General features: G+C 44.9%; 1 protein-coding gene across 1 annotated transcript in view; it reads right to left on the minus strand.

Annotated features, from left to right (window-relative positions):
* Window positions 1–17,873, minus strand: part of LOC141106878 (uncharacterized) — a 71,757-nt gene that overhangs the window by 23,838 nt on the left and 30,046 nt on the right. The window contains exons 9-14 of the mRNA XM_073597807.1: window positions 16,051–16,846; window positions 6,627–6,772; window positions 6,413–6,510; window positions 6,147–6,290; window positions 5,881–6,024; window positions 5,029–5,170 (exon numbers count right to left, since the gene is read on the minus strand). Of these exons, the coding sequence (XP_073453908.1) occupies window positions 5,029–5,170; window positions 5,881–6,024; window positions 6,147–6,290; window positions 6,413–6,510; window positions 6,627–6,772; window positions 16,051–16,846 (1,470 nt within the window). The remainder of the gene's footprint in view (window positions 1–5,028; window positions 5,171–5,880; window positions 6,025–6,146; window positions 6,291–6,412; window positions 6,511–6,626; window positions 6,773–16,050; window positions 16,847–17,873) is intronic.

A 17,873-nucleotide genomic window follows, 5' to 3' on the forward strand; every position in this document is an offset into this window, starting at 1 on the left:
CCATACAATCCTGTCTCGGAGGTCTACAGACAATTCCTTGGACTTCATGGCTTGGAGGTCACTAATGTCCCATTAGATAGGTGGCATTAATGAGCAATGATTGGCGGCCCTGATAGGCGGCATTGATGAGCACTGATAGGCAGCACTCATAGGCGGCATTGATGAGCACTGATAGGTGGCATTGATAGGCAGCATTGATGGGCACTAATATGCTGCAAAGATGAGCACTGGCAGGCGGCACTGATGGGCATTGAGCACTAATAGGCTGCATTGATGAAAAGGCACAGATAGGTGGCATTAATGAGCAATGATTGGCGGCGCTGATAGACGGCATTGATGAGCACTGATAGGCAGCACTGGTGGGCACTGATAGGCAGCATTGATGAGCACTGATAGGCGGCACTGATGGGCATTATTGATGAGCACTAATGGGCATTGATAGGCAGCATTGATGGGCACTGATAGACAGCACTGACAAGCTGCACTGGTAGGGGGCATTGATGAGCATGTATGTTAGCCCAACATTGAAAGATCAATTACACGCTTTGAATCTAAGTGGTCGCCTGCAGCTGCAATGTTCAGCTAACATCTCTCTTTCTACCAAGACCTCTGGAGTGCATTCTATTCTTGAAATTATATATATATATATATATATATACACCGTATTTATCGGCGTATAACACGCCCCGGCGTATAACACGCACCCCAAGTTTAGGAGGGAATTTTAAGGAAAAAAAACTTTTAGGAGGGAAGTTTAAGGAAAAAAAACTTACATTAAAATGCCCATCAATGCAGCCTTATCTGTCCATCTGCATCCTTTTCAGTGTCAGTGCAGCCTTGCCTCAGTGCAGTCTTGTCAGTGCAGTCTTGTCAGTGCAGCCTTGTCAGTGCAGCTTTGTCAGTGCAGCCTTGTCAGTGCAGCTTTGCCCCAGTGCAGCCTTGTCAGTGCAGCCTTGTCAGTGCAGCTTTGCCCCAGTGCAGCCTTGCCCCAGTGCAGCTTTGTTAGTGCAGGTTTGCCCCAGTCCAGCCATGTCAGTGCAGCTTTGTGCACTCGGTGTAGATTCAAAAATGGCGCCGAGACTGCAGGGAGCCGAGATACACATACCCGAGTGTTCTCGGCTTTTTTTGGCGCCGCTCACAGTCACGCCCAGTCCCGCCCTATGATGGACATAACACAGGTCCAGGGGCTGGACTGGGCGTGACGGCGGCGCCGAAAAAAGCCGAGAACACTCGGGTATGTGTATCTCGGCTCCCTGCAGTCTCTGCACCATTTTTGAATCTACCCACGGCTGTGTATGTCGGCGGCGACCGCGGCAATTGCCGCGATCGCTCTGATGACACAGAAATCGGCGGGGATCGGCCTATAACACGCACCCACGATTTTCCCCTGATTCTCAGGGGAAAAAAGTGTGTGTTATATGCCGATAAATACGGTATATATATATATATATAAATTGTGTTTTATAGTTTGCCCCCCTACTTTTGTCCCATTTGTCCCCCCTAAATATGAAAGGTGGAGACACCACTGCTTACAGGTACTGAAAGTCTCTAAAGGATGGAGATGGCCAGCTTGGCACGGATCACAACCCAGCACATGGAAAAGTTGGGAACCACCACATTCACTTTGCAAGGCCTTGCACACCGTTGTTCTAAGCATAGCCCCTAGGAGGGTTCTGGTCTGCAGTGGGCCCAAACATAGGAGCCCAGCCAGGTGCCAAGCTTCCCCTACCTACAGAACCTCTGTCACCCGTCACCACCATTCTCTCTGCCCGGAACTGGAGGCTCCTTCTTATCACTCTTCACTCCATGACATCAAGACTTGTACATTCTGTTCCCCAGTTCTCCCCAATAAACCGTAAAGTCTCTTCTCTTCCAAAGTAACACAGATGGTTACTCTTATGCCCTGTACACATGATCGGACATTCCGACAACAAAATTCTGTTTTTTTTTTCCGACGGATGTTGGCTCAAACTTGTCTTGCATACACACGGTCACACAAATGTTGTCGGAAATTCCGAACGTCAAGAACGCGTTCTGTTCCCCAGATCTCCCCAAGAAACTGTAAAATCCCTTCTCTTTCAAAGTAACACAGATGGTTACTCTTAAACAATAGGTTCTTTAGTGCAATGGTTCTCAACCTCAGTCCTCAAGTACCCTCAATGGGTCATGTTTTGGGAACTTATATAAAATAGCTCTTATTAATTCCACGTCATTGATATTGATTCAACTGCTTCCCGACCGCCTCACGCAGATATACTGTGGCAGAAGGGCACGTACAGGCAGATTAACGTACCTGTACGTTGCCCTTTAAGAGGCGGATCGCGGGCGCGCACGCGCGTCCGCCGGGAGCTCCGTGATCGCAGGTCCCACGGACTCGATGTCCGCGGGGATACCCGCAATCATCTCACGGTTAGGAAGAACGGGGAGATGCTAATGTAAACAAGCATCTCCCCGTTCTGCCTAGTGACACTGTCACTGATCTCTGCTCCCTGTAATCGGGAGTGGTGATCAGTGCCGTGTCACACACAGCCCCTTCCCCACACAGTTAGAATCACTCCCTAGGACACACTTAACCCCTACAGCGCCACCCAGTGGTTAACCCCTTCACTGCCAGTCACATTTTTACAGTAATCAATGCAATTTTTTTAGCATTGATCGCTGTATTAATGCCAATGGTCCCAAAAACTGTGTCAAAATTGTCCGATGTGTCCGCCATAATGTCGCAGTCACGATAAAAAAATAAAAATAAAAAAAAAAAAATCGCTGATCGCCGCCATTACTAGTAAAAAAAAAAAATTATTAATTAAAATGCCATAAAACTATCCCCTATTTTGTAGACGCTATAACTTTTGCGCAAACCCATAAATAAACGCTTATTGCGAATTTTTTTACCAAAAATATGTAGAAGAATACGTATCGGCCTAAACTGAGGAAAAAAAATGTTTTTTTATATATTTTTGGGGGATATTTATTATAGCAAAAAGTAAAAAATAATGCGTTTTTTTTTCAAAATTGACGCTTTTTTTTGTTTATAGTGCAAAAAATAAAAACCGCAGAGGTGATCAAATACCACCAAAAGAAAGCTCTATTTGTGGAGAAAAAAGGACGTCAATTTTGTTTGGGAGCCACGTGGCATGACCGCACAATTATCAGTTAAAGCGACGCAGTGCTGAATCGCAAAACCTGCTCTGGTCAGGAAGAGGGGTAAAATCTTCCGGGGGTGAAGTGGTTAAAGCAGCTGTGCAAAGTAAAAAAAAACTCTGAAAACATGGCCCGTCGGGGGTACTTGAGGACTGAGGTTGATAACCATACATACAACATACAGGGATATACAATGCAATACTGACATAAAAACACACACATAGGTTGGACTTTTTCAACTTCGCCTACTATCCGCTTCAATACCGGACCTATTCTGGCACTTCTTTCCTACATGTAAAATTCATCATTTTTTTGCTAGAAAATTACTCAGAACCCCCAAATATTATGTAAACATCCCTTGTAAAAGGAGTAGTGCATGATCGGTCCTCTTTATGGAGAGATGTGGGGTCAATAAGACCCCACATCTCTCCTCCAGGCTGGAAAGCATGAGATCGGGAAAAAAAACTCACCGATCTTCATGCTTCTATGGTCAGTGGATCCGCGCTACAGGCTATACTTGCAACTGCAGCCCCCCTATGTAGGCAGAGGGCACCAACGAGTACCCTCAAAAAATGGGTCTAAAAAATATATAGATACAGGGAGTGGCGCTGTGCATGAGGGAATAGATGGCATATAATAATTTTCTAATGATTATGATTTATGTGTCTATAGGACATATTAAGGAGAACGATAAAAAATTGGAAAAACTATATATATATCCCACATGTGGATCGTGAAGTGCTAATAAGAAAGTTTGGATACAAGTAGGTGTTCAATACAGCCTTAATCTCATAACCCAATAAACGCTGGTGATTTCTAATGGTGTACTATGATGTGCATTAAAAAGTGCCAGAATGTCATGTGCAGTCCAATTAAGTGTTCCAACCCCTGCTGGGATGAGTTACAAGTGATATATATAAAGGAGGGGGTATCTACAACCCTCTAAAGTGCAGTGCCAAAAATTAAATTAAATTGCTATAAAAGTAGAAATGTATAAAGAAATTATAAATATGTATATAGAGTATATAAGTGATATATAATAAATGTGGGATGCAGAATAAAGGTAGTAATAATAAATTAATTGATAGTAGCACAAATAGATAACAGCATAAGATCACATGTGAAAACGCAAGCGAAAGTAAATATCCAGTAAATTGTTGAAAGAGTTCATGTATTATCTTCCACCCGACGACCTCCAGAATTTCTAATGACACAATCCCCCTGATGTGATTCCACTCACCGGAACGCTACACCCCTGCAGGGGTATAAGCATAAGATGTTTCAGCTCCAACCGATCTTCATGCTGACAGCCGCGATCGCGGCTTTGTTGACATCCGGAATCCCGGGCCTCCGATGGTCATAGAGATGACTGGTGACCATCTGGTCACCGGAAATCTCTATCGTCGTCATCCGGCGCCGGGCGATTCTTTCTCCGGGCCCCCGATGGCACAGGAAAGCCTGGAGAAGCACCGGATGGCGGCAGGATGGGGGGCGCCACACCCCCTGCCCACCCCTTGTCCCGGCCCTGCTTGGAACCCATCCAGGGGTCCTGCTAAGGGAAAACTCCACCACACAGTTCACCTGTTTACAGCGTCCTCACTGATCACCTTCCATACAGGAACAGACCACGAGGTCCGATCCGGTTCAGAATCAGGAAGTGACACATGCAGGGGAGGGAACATCACAGAACCAAGTGTTAACTCTTACCACACCACACATTAACACTTTAGTAGGCAAACACATATTTAACCTTTTAGAACCTGCCTATAGGATGATGTGAAGATCTGATAATTATCTAACTTTTTTTTTTTTTTTTACACTACAATCCTTATACTTAGAAGTAAAATGAGACTTTGACCTGTTTTTTCCACAATGTCTGTTACCTACCTGTGTCAAAAGGTAGAGAAATGTCCTCCTGTTCACTTTTCATAATCATCCCAACCTCCTCCGTGAATGGCTGATCACCCCCAACATACGTCTTTACTTCTTCTTCTTTAACCTCAGCTTTTATATTAATCCGTTCTTCACCCTACACCAAAAATAATAGAAAACATCTATAAGACCCCTTTCACACTGGAGCGTTTTGCAGGCGCTATAGCGTTAAAAATAGCGCCTGCAAACCGCCCTAAAACAGCTGCTCCATTCACTCCAGTATGAAAGCCCGAGGGCTTTCACATGGAGCGGTGCGCTGGCAGGGCGGCAGAAAAAGTCCTGCCAGCAGCTTCTTCGGAGGGGTGAACTCACCGCTCCTCCACATTGAAATCAATGGGGCAGCGCTGCGATACCGGCGGCGTTTTGCGGGCAGATTTAACCCCTTTTCGGCCGCTAGCAGGGAGGTTTTAATGAATAGCGCCGTTAAAACAACGCTAAAAATAGCGCCGCTTTACTGCTGACGCCGGAGGCGGCTCAGTGTGAAAGGGGTCTTAAAGTCAACTCAAGGCAGACATAAAGGACACAAATGACACGTCATTCAGTATGTAACCTCCGTTGGAAGAACACAAGGATGAAGAGGACCCGCAATGTGTCTGGGCTTAAGACCCACAGAGGAAAGAAATGTATATTAAAAAATACAAATGGGGTGAAAAATGTAGGGCGCTCAAAGGAGCTAGAAACGGGGATGGGGGTGTGGGTAACAAAGGCTGCACTTCAGATGTTGAAGTAAAACAAGAGACTACACAGAAGAACGTCATCTCATGGCTTAGAATATATATTTAGGTCTAGATGCCCAGCCCCACCTACCTGATGATGGTGAGGGATGGTGTGATCTTCCTGTATGGAATCCCGGGAACACAGAGGATCACCCTCTACCATAGACTGCTGATCCACAGAATTCTCTTCTTTTTCTACTTTAACCTCAACTTTGATGTCTTTCAGTTGTTCACCCTAAACCCCAAATGTGATAAAATGGATTTATAAAAGGAAACAAGAGATGAAATTAAAGAATGTTATTCTGAAGCGTAGAATTCTACAACGTATTTGAGTTCTAGTTGCTCAGTCCCACCTACCTGATGATGGTGAGGGATGGTGTGATCTTCCTGTATGGAATCCAGGGAACACAGAGGATCACCCTCTACCATAGACTGCTGATCCACAGAATTCTCTTCTTTTTCTACTTTAACCTCAACTTTGATGTCTTTCAGTTGTTCACCCTAAACCCCAAATGTGATAAAATGGATTTATAAAAGGAAACAAGAGATGAAATTAAAGAATGTTATTCTGAAGCGTAGAATTCTACAACGTATTTGAGTTCTAGTTGCTCAGTCCCACCTACCTGATGATGGTGAGGGATGGTGTAACCTTCCTGTGTGGAATCCCAGGAATACAGAGGACGGGGACATCTCTCTGGTGGGTTCCCATTACTGGATCCATCTGTAGGAAACACACACACTGACTGAATACATTGTTTCTATGTGTTTATCAGATGATGGGGGATCTAGGTGGACCCTCCGTACTGCTCTCTCCTTTACAATAAAGTCCCCTCTTACCCGGTGATGTGAGGGGCGGCTGATTCTCCATCATGACGTCCTTGTAGAGATCCTTGTGTCCTTCTAAATAAATTAATATTATTACTTCCTCTGCTGCCAGTTCCAACAATGTTTTCTTTTGGTAACGGCTAGTTCCTATCCTGTAGATTCACCTTGTGATGTCACAGGAAACATGTGACCAGGAAGCAGGAAATGGAGGGCGGGAAAGTAAAGTGAATAGGAGGAGCTGCAAGCAGATCACACGTTATTACCCTGAAGAGATCTCCCTCCCTCTGTCCATCTTCTTTTATATTATATCCTCTCTGTACCTCTCTCTGTATACCCCTCTATCTCTATATATCTCTCTGTATACCCCTCTCTGTATATCTCCCTGTATACCCCTCTCTGTATATCTCCCTGTATACACCTCTCTGTATACCTCCCTGTATACCTCTCTCTGTATATCTCCCTGTATACCCCTCTCTGTATATCTCCCTGTATACCCCTCTCTGTATATCTCCCTGTATACTCCTCTCTGTATATCTCCCTGTATACCTGTAGCAATAACTATCGGTGGAGCTGCTGGTTTATAGCGGGCTGTTACCGTCACCTTCGTTACCTCTATTTCACCAGAACCAGGTCTAGGGTCCCGTTGAGTTTAGTACCAGACAATATAGACACTTGAGTATCTTTTCCAATGCTTTAATAAACGTAAATTGAATGAAGTAGCAGGAAAGAGGTAGAAGGAGAGTTGCAGGGAAGTTCAAATACCTTTTCTTACTGTAGTATTAGGAATTGAAAGCTTGTAGATGAATGTACTCTCTCTTTAGAGTTGAATCTTTGCCCACCTGGATAGGTTTCTCTCACTAACCTAGCAGCCAGTACGCAGCACGAACAAAAGTCTCTGCCAAAGACTTGATTGGAATAAAACCCATATGATCCTCTGCCACAGGATGTAATGGTTTACGATTAACAGCAAACACAGCACTAGAACCTTTAAGGCGACCCGGCAGTACTATGCAGTAGGTTAACTTCAGGATGCGTCCTCCAACTGAGTCACCAGGCCCCTCTCCAGACCAGCACTCTGCATGATCCTTCCATGACGGGTCCTCCCCTGGGATCTTCTCAGTTGTCCAGCTTCTTCCCGTAGGACAGACAGCCCAGGACCATTCCTCTGCCGCTGTGGTAGGCCCCAGACAGGCTTCTGGGCCCACCCACACGCTGCAACGACGTGGGCCTCCCGATCGGAGGACCACGAGGTAGTACTCCTAGCACATACCTGTCGGCCAGGAGGGCCAGCAGGTGGAACAAAAGACTAACCTAAAACATGGTGCCTGTCCCATAAATACCCTCTCCCAGAATGCAACTTGGAGGACCACCTCCACCGAGTTATCTCCGGGACAGAGGAGCACTCATACGCTTCAACGTGTTGCCTTTCCAACACCGGCCCATGGCAACAACGACACCCACAGGCACAGTGGGAAACTACACGCAACTCAGCCAAGCTGGAACAGAGGCAAATCTGACTATGTATAAACATATAACCCACTAAATTTACCTATAAACAGTAGATTGAAAATCTACCAGCGCTACATACCCTTCTCTGTATATCTCATTATATACCCCTCTCTCTCTCTGTATATCTCCCTGTATACCTCCCTCTGTATATCTCCTTGTATACCCTTCTCTCTCTGTATATCTCCCTGTATACCTCTCTCTGTATATCTCCTTGTATACCCCTCTCTCTGTATATCTCCCTGTATACCCCTCTCTCTCTGTATATCTCCCTGTATACCTCTCTCTGTATATCTCCTTGTATACCCCTCTCTGTATATCTCCCTGTATACCCCTCTCTCTCTGTATATCTCCCTGTATACGCCTCTCTCGCTCCCCCTCTCCCCTCTCTTTCTCTCCTCATTCTTCTCAACGGCAATTTTCTTATTGACAGCCTTAGAGGCTATTGGAATCATTTGAGTTGGTTCCTAGTAGGGGTGGGCTACCTGTTTGAGTCGAACGTGAGTTCGACTCGAACATCGGCCGTTTGTTCGCCGAATTTCAGGCTGTTTCTCTGCAAAGAGAACAGGACGACTGATCCGTGTACATGAAAGAATGAATGGGGCCATGTATCGTGAGATTTTGAGTGCAAACCTCCTCCCATCAGCAAGGGCATTGAGGATGAAATGTGGCTGGGTCTTTCAGCATGACAATGATCCCAAACACACCGCCCGGGCAACAAAGGAGTGGCTTCGTAAGACTGGCATAAACCAGTCTCCAGATCTCAACCCCATAGAAAACCTATGGGTTTTCTATGGGGTTGAAAGTCCATGTTTGCCCAGCGACAGCCCCAAAACATCACTGCTCTAGAGGAGATCTGCATGGAGGAATGGGCCAACATACCAGCAACAGTGTGTGACAACCTTGTGAAGACTTACAGAAAACGTTTGACCTCTGTCATTGCCAAGAAAGGATATATAACAAAGTATTGAGATGAACTTTTGATATTGACAAAATACTTATTTTCCACCATCATTTGCAAATAAATTCTTTCAAAAATCAGACAATGTGATTGTCTGGATTTGTTTCCACATTTTGTCTCTCATAGTTGAGGTATACCTATGATGACAATTACAGGCCTCTCTCATCTTTTTAAATGGGAGAACTTGCACAATTGGTGGCTGACTAAATACTTTTTTGCCCTACTGTATATATATATATATATATATATATATATATATATATACGCATGTGTGTTTGAGCTTTGGGGTGCACACCCTAATGCAATAGGCTGCGCACGCCTATGGTAGGGAGATTTATTTAATCTCGGTGTATTATCTGAGATTGTTCACTTCACTGGGTACATGTGAGGATTTACATCCACTTTAATTCTTCATGACTTTGGTACTAAGGGGCCCAAAGTGTGCCAAGGAAATTCCCTCCCCACCATTACACCATCACCACCACCAGCCTGAACCATTGATACCTGCCTACCTTGGTTGTAACAAAAGGTTATTTGAGATACGGTTGCCTTTCACCTCCAACCAGTCTGCCCATTCTCCTCTGACCTCTGAGACCGACAAGGCATTTTCCTCCACACGACTGCTGCTCACTGGATATTTTCTTTTTTTCAGACTATTCTCTGTAAACCCGAGAAATGGTTGTGCGTGAAAATCCCAGTAGATCAGCATTTTTTGAAATACTCAGACCAGCCCGTCTGGCACCAACAACCATGCCACCTTCAAAGTCACTTAAATCCCTTTTCTTCCCCATTCTGATGCTCGGTTTGAACTTCAGCAAGTCATCTTCACCACATCTAGATGCCTAAAAGCATTGAGTTGCTGCAATGTGATTGACTGATTAGCAATTTGTGGTACCAAGCAATTAAACAGGTGTACCTAATAAAGTGGCCCGTGAGCGTATGTCAGAGGTATATAAATAATAAAAACAGTGTGTGACTGAGGTCTGAGGCAAGTCTCTGTGGTGAGGTGACTGTGATCCTTCCCTGTGATTGGTTCCTGTGAAGGAAGTGCAGCCTATTGCAGTGGAGAGGTCTGAGATGAGTCTCTGTGGAGAGCAGAATCTGCCTATTGACTGTAATCCTGTGATTGGTTTTGGTGGAAAAAGTGCCACCAATCACAGGGCGGGAGGTCTAAGGTAAGTGAGAGTAGAATCTGCCCAGTGACTGTGATCCTGCCCTGTGATTGGTTGGTGTGGAGGGAGTGCAGCCAATGACAGTGGAGGAGGTGTGAAGCGGGAACTCTGAGGTGATGGCTGTGAGGTGTCCGGCTCTCCTCGGCTCTTCTATGACTGAATTCTCCATTTTATTTTACATTGGTGACAGAAGTGACGGTGGAATGGGTTCTGTTTTCTGTCACAGGAAAAAGGTAAAATAATATCAGAGTCACATTTTTATATCCCTCTATATGTATATGTAGTATCTGCTGGAGATAAAAGATGTCACAGTGACTATGGAGGAAGAGGATGGACATGACAGGATTTCAGCAATGTCTTCTCTCTACTTCTTCACAACTAGAAATTCCTGGCTGTGTGTGACACCACTTCCTGCCTGTGTGTGACACCAGTTCCTGTCTGTGTTTGACACCACTTCCTGTCTGTGTGTGACACCACTTTCTGCCTGTGTGTGACACCAGTTCCTGTCTGTGTTTGACACCACTTCCTGCCTGTGTGTGACACCACTTCCTGTCTGTGTGTGACACCACTTTCTGCCTGTGTGTGACACCAATTTGTGCCTGTGTGTGACACCACTTCCTGCCTGTGTGTGACACCACTTCCTGTCTGTGTTTGACACCACTTCCTGTCTTGACCAGCTATTGCACAGTGTGATTTTTGCGACCTCCAAAATAGTGTGTCTCCAAAGCGGCTGAGAGCGAACCAATCCCATCCTGGTAATTGCCATAGACTGTAAAAAAAAAGGCAGAGACTCGATATGTGATGGCTGTGGGGGAACTCTGTATATGTAAAATAAAATTAAAAAACGTAATTGCTGAGCTACTTTCCCGACAAAATTATAAAAAATATATACTGTATACATATATATGGCATAACCGCTGTAAACAAAAAACACAATGATAGTGTCCAATATTATTCCAAATACACATAGATTAGTGTAAAACCAAAGCTGTCATATAGTGAATGCATATAAATAATCCAACTCGGAATCGAAAAAAAGTCTCAGTTTTACTTTCATTTTTCAGTGAAAACTCTTCTCAAGATGTGATCCTCACTGTGACATCATCCTCACCTCACTACCACAAGTGAACACTTACCAGGTGGTAGTAACCCTCAATGCGTGAACAGCCATAGATGGCGTATTACGATGATTATTTGATGGATTGTAATTTGTATGGCTGTTTTTTCTAGAATCAGCTATGGGGCAGAAGTTGTGCTGCCTCTGCAACTTTCCTCAGTAGTGGTATTGAATGAGATATGTGCTGAGTTTGGTGAGAATTGGTTAATGGGCATAGAGCGCCACAGGATAAAAAGTTTGTTTGCTCTTACCTCTAATCCACGTGTCAAAAACAAAGCCCATGGGCCCAATGTGGCCCACCAGGTCATTTCATGTGGCTCTTGCACCTCTCCTGTAGCTCTGGAACTCCCCTCAACTCTGCAAACCCCCCTCAACTCTGCCCCCACCTTGTCTCAGCAGTTGGCAGCAGAGAGGAGAACAGAGCTCCTCTACCAGATCCTGTGCTACTCTGTGCAATCACAGAGGTTCACCTACGCCCCCCCCCCACCCCCGACCGCCTCAGCACTTCAGCAGCAGAGAAGAGGACAGAACTCCTCCTACAGATCCTGCGCCTCTGTCCAGTTGCAGCACTCCCTTATCTCCGCCTCCTCTGGTCTCAGCATACAGCGGACTCCAGCCCTCCACTGGTCCTCCTCCAGATCCTGCACATTCTGTTTCCCAGCTCTGCCCCCAGCTTCTTCCTTCCAGCAACACAAGGTAAGGTGGGGGCACTGTGATGTAAAGGGATGGCGGAGGACACTTGACTTTTGATGGTGGGGGAGTGCCTTGACATCGGATGCGGGGGGGGGGGGGGGGCTCTGGAAATCTGCTTATAATTATCATGAGAATAATACAATTCTTTGCCAGTTGAAAAGGAGGGTCATACACAGCTGGTATCACAAGTTAAAACCAGTAATAATCTAACACAGAGGCAATTATTTAATATGGTAAAGAGTAGATGCATTTTTATAGACTTTCAGATACAACCGGCCCTTTGGGTGCGACCATAATGCTGATGCGGCCCGTGATGAAATTGAGTTTGACACCCCTGCACTAAGCCATCTCCTTTGAAAAAGTCAGTGGTGTCGAAATGCATCAAAAGTGTGACTAGCGGTGATGTACTGGTGTTGTTTATCGGCTGTGAGCTCCGAATGGAGGGGTTAATGCAGGGGTCTCAAACTGGTGGCCCTCCAGCTGTGGCGAAACTACAAGTCCCATCATGCCTCTGCCTGCGGGAGTCATGCTTGTAATGCATCATGGGATTCAGCTGGAGGGCTGCCAGTTTGAGATACCTGGTTTAATGTGTCTGCGGCCAGTTCACAGGATCTCTGCCTTGTGGGGCCATTTGTTTTAACTACGTCCAGTCAATTGAGCCGTTTATAAACTACCTAAGGTTGATGTGCTTATACTGGGATCAGTGGCGGCTGGTGATCAAAATTTTTTTGGGGGGGGCGCAAAGAAACTGAAAAATTCTGAAAAAAAACATCAATCGCAGCCACTGTGTCATCAAATCGCAGCCACTGTGTCATCAAAACGCAGCCACTGTGTCATCAATCGCAGCCACTGTGTCATCAAAACGCATCCACTGTGTCATCAAAATGCATCCACTGATCCCAGACACCATGATTGTCTCCTTAATAGCAGCCAGCATCTCTTTGAACAAGGGGGGCAAGTTATCAAAGAAAGATACTTGCAGTGATTTGGGGGGCTGGAAGAGGATGCTGTATGTGCTAGGGGCCACTTTGGGAGCAGAGAGGATTTGTGGTAGAAGGGGGGGTCTAATTTTATATTCAACCCCCCTTCTAGCGCAAATCCTCTCTGCTCCCAAAGTGGCCCCTAGCACACACAGCATCCTCTTCCAGCTCCCCAAATCACTGTGTGTATGTTTCTTTGATACCTTGCCCCCTTCCCCTGCAAGTGTCATATTCAGACCTAACCTCAGATCAGCACGTCCTGTTGATGCTGTGTCCATTCTCCTCCCCCTCTGTCTCTGTCTGTGTATAGGAAGACACTCGGAGGTGTCTTCAGTCCGTGTGTTAGTGTGAGACAGGGGGGGGGGGGAATGGGGAAGAGAGGGACAGATGCAGCTGTGCTGTGCTGGAGCTCACCCTCCTTGCGGCCGCTACATAAACCAAACCGGAACCCGTCCCTCATGCTGAGTAGCGGCGTGCTCTCTTACCTTCCTCCTGCAGCTCCGCTCAGGCCGAAGAACGGAGCTGCCGACGTCACTTCCGGCTTTCGTCTGTTTCACGAAAGTGACCTTGAGATTTGAAAAACAATGCTCCCGCCCGTAGAATCACACTGATTTTACGGGCGGAAGCTACTCGGCGCTTTGTATTGCGCCGTAAGGCAGGTTAAAGGCCCGCAAATGAAGCGCCATGTCTGCAATCTCGTGATTGCATTGACGTGGCGCTTCCCATAGTGCACTGCGTCCGGCGCCACAGTACACTTTGTTAAAGGACTTTTTTTTTTGTTCTTAAAGGGGTAGTTTTTAAAAAAATATATATATTTTGTTTTTTGACTACAGGAGGGGGGGCGGCACCTGGGCGCCCCCTATGGACAGCCCGCCACTGACTGGGATCATGGTTGAGGCTACAACCATGATTCTGGGATCACGTTTCACAGCCGGTTATTCCCTACACAGTAAAAGTGATCCGAGCAGCAAATGAGCCACTGGATCACTTTTACAGGTGTCAGAAGGGGGTCCCCTTCTTCCTGCTGCTGCCGTCGCCTTTCCCAGACTCTCTCCTCCCATCAGGGAGCCCGGTAAGGATGTGACTGGCGGCAACAGCTTCCAGGCACACAGTGAGAGGAACTGATGTTTTTACATATGGTACACACTGCCCAACAACCACTCCTGTTTTTCTTAGAAAATTATACGTTATATTTAGTTATATATAACACTGGCTAAGTCTCTCCTTCTTCCATTGTGGAATAGTAAAAACACTTACATGGTGTGCAGTGAGTCTGTGAATTATTTCTGGCTCTTGACTCTGACATAATAAAAATACATTTTTCTTTCAGAATAAAATTTGCCTCATAGTGGCGATTTACAAATGCTTGAATATTGAAATGCTCTATTATTGACCTTTACGCTACCTAAAAATGCTCTGCTTGCTGCTGAATTATAATGTTTTAAACATTTTTTTTGTATTGGTACATATCATTCAGACCACTGCTCAGCTCCCTGTGTTTGACAATCCCTTGTCCATAAGGCCAGAAAATGGCTATTACTGATATCTAAGATTTGGCTCTCATTCACTTCAATGGGGTTCAGATTTGGGATCCAAACCTCATAACATTCGCTGAACCTGCATTGAATCAAACACGGGTATGATCGGCTCATTCCTATTTATAATTATGGCAGAATAAAAGAATGAAATACAAACTGATATTTAGGCACAAATTTATAAAGTACACACATTATTGTAGAAATAAACGCATTTCTGACAATGTTTTAAATTGATTACCAATATACACAGGACTCATTTATTTAATATTAGTCATGTCCCTTCAAAGTAAGTTTACACATTTAACATCACTGTAAATTATTCTTGTATAGGTACTCTATTTTTAGGTTAATAGATCTTCCCATTTTCAGCAAAAGACATTGTATTGGAGTAATCCCAGATCTGAGTAATTAACCTACCCTACAGTGCTGGAGAATTCAGACGCCAGCAATGAATGGGTATACATACACTCTTCATTCTCCGACACCTCTCTTCCACCATCCACACTACATTCTCCGACAGCTCTCCTCCACCATCCACACTACATTCTCCGACAGCTCTCCTCCCACATCCACACTACATTCTCCGACAGCTCTCCTCCACCATCCACACTACATTTTCCGACAGCTCTCCTCCACCATTCACACTGCATTCTCCGACAATTCTCCTCCACCATCCACACTACATTCTCCGGCAACTCTCCTCCACCATCCACAGTGCATTCTCCAACAGCTCTCCTCCACCATCCACACTACATTCTCCGACAGCTCTCCTCCACCATCCACACTACATTCTCCGACAGCTCTCCTCCACCATCCACACTACATTCTCCGACAGCTCTCCTCCACCATCCACACTACATTCTCTGACAGCTCTCCTCCACCATCCACACTGCATTCTCTGACAGCTCTCCTCCACCATCCACACTGCATTCTCCGACAACTCTCCTCCACCATCCACACTACATTCTCTGACAGCTCTCCTCCACCATCCACACTACATTCTCCGACAGCTCTCCTCCACCATCCACACTGAATTCTCCAACAGCTCTCCTCCACCATCCACACTACATTCTCCGACAGACAGCTCTCCTCCACCATCCACACTACATTCTCCGACAGCTCTCTTCCACCATCCACACTACATTCTTTGACAGCTCTCCCCCCACCATCCACACTACATTCTCCGACAGATCTCCTCCACCATCCACACTGCATTCTCCGACAGATCTCCTCCGCCATCCACACTACATTCTCCGACAGCTTTCCTCCACCATCCACACTACATTCTCCAACAGCTCTCCTCCCACAATCCACACTACATACTCCGACAGCTTTCTCACCATCCACACTACATTCTCTGACAGTCCTCCCCCCACCCCACACACACACACTACACTGTATTTTCTGGTGTTTAACAAGAGTTTCTTTCTTATGGAAGGATTTCCTTCATTCTGACTTAGAACAATCACCTTGTGTGAATTCTCTGGTGTGCATAAAGGCCTGCTTTCCGAGTGAAAGAGTATCCACACTCTGAACACGAATAAGGACGCTCACCTGTGTGAATTCTCTGGTGTCTAACAAGGTCATTTTTATGAGTGAAAGATTTCCCACACTCTGAACATGAATAAGGACGCTCACCTGTGTGAATTCTCTGATGTGCATCAAGATGAGCTTTCTCAATGAAAGCTTTCCCACACTCTAAACATGAATAAGGACGCTCACCCGTGTGAATTCTCTGGTGTCTAAGAAGGTTTCCTTTTTGAGTAAAATATGTCCCGCACTCTGAACATAAATAGGGACGCTCACCTGTGTGTAATCTTTTGTGTCTCTTAAGCGTTTTTCTACAAGAGAAAGATTTTCCACACTCTGAACATGAATAATGACGCTCACCCCTAAACACCGTCTGGTGTTTAACATGACCTCCTTTATAAATAGAACATTTCTGGCACTCTGAACATGACAATAGATTGTGAGCTCCTTCATGGGGTGAGGAAGATTCCTCGGGATTAGAAGAATCTGTTGATCTATCTGCAGTGTGATATCTTACATGGATATTTGCAATCATAGTATGTGATTGATGAGAAGATTCCCCCAGATCAGAGGGATACATTGATGTCTGCGGACAGCAAGGTCTGTGATGTATATTTTGTGTATTTGGATTTCCTCCTGGAGAATACTGTGTGATGACATTATCTTCTGACTTACTAGAATATAATAATAATAATATAAGAGGTTTCTCTAAGGTATTCCTGGCATCACATCCATCTGTTGGAAAGAAGTTAAGAAAAATGTTAAAAATGTCAGTAGTTCACAAACTGGAGTTTTAGCTCTATCTCCTCGTCAGTGGAAATGCCGATCTCACAGTTGGGCTCCTGTTCTCCCTCCAAAATCAATCAGAAAATTTTTCACACCGAGTCCATGTATGATCTGCAAATTCTTTATTATATAGCTAATTAAGGCTTCAATAGCCAAAACTCATTAATGGTTTGTTGTTACATTGGATTGCCAGGATTTGTTCGGATTTTAAATGATAAAGAGTTTGCAGATCATATATAGACTCCAGCGTGAACACTTTATTAAATAAGTCAGTAATAAAAAAGTCATGTTGATCTAACAGTCAATAGTTTTTTAGAGCTCTGACAAGGAAGTGGGTATAATTGTGATATCAAAATATGAAACCAAGTTAACGATTAGGGATGAGCTTTATGTTCGGTTCGAACAGGAGTTTGACTTGAACATCGGGTGTTCACCCGTTCGTCGAAAAACGAACATTATGGGGCGTTCTCGGCAAATTCGAGCGCCGCGTAACGCCTCATAATGCACTGCGAGTTCGCAGTGCATTGCTGTATGATGATTGGCCAAAGCATGCACCATGACCTGCATGCTTTGGCCAATCCCAGCACCCTCAGCTAAGAGAGCCATAATTGACCAAAGTCAGGGTGCCTTTGGCCAATCATGGCTCAGGGGGACTAAGTCCACGCCCCACACTATATAAGGCTGCCTGCACGTCGGCCCTGTGTAGTGTGTTGTTGGCGTAGACGGAGAGAGAGTGTGATTTAGATTGAGCAGGCAGGCTATTCAGTTAGCTGCAGTTTATTTAATATATATATATATATATATATATATATATATACACACACACACATATATATATACACAAACATATACACATATATACATACATATATATATATATACACACACACATATTATATTTTTATATATATATATATATATATATATATATATATATATATATGTATATATATACATACACATATACACACACACA

This window comes from Aquarana catesbeiana, linkage group LG08 (assembly GCF_042186555.1).
Source record: "Aquarana catesbeiana isolate 2022-GZ linkage group LG08, ASM4218655v1, whole genome shotgun sequence".
Classification (NCBI taxonomy): Eukaryota; Metazoa; Chordata; class Amphibia; order Anura; family Ranidae; genus Aquarana; species Aquarana catesbeiana.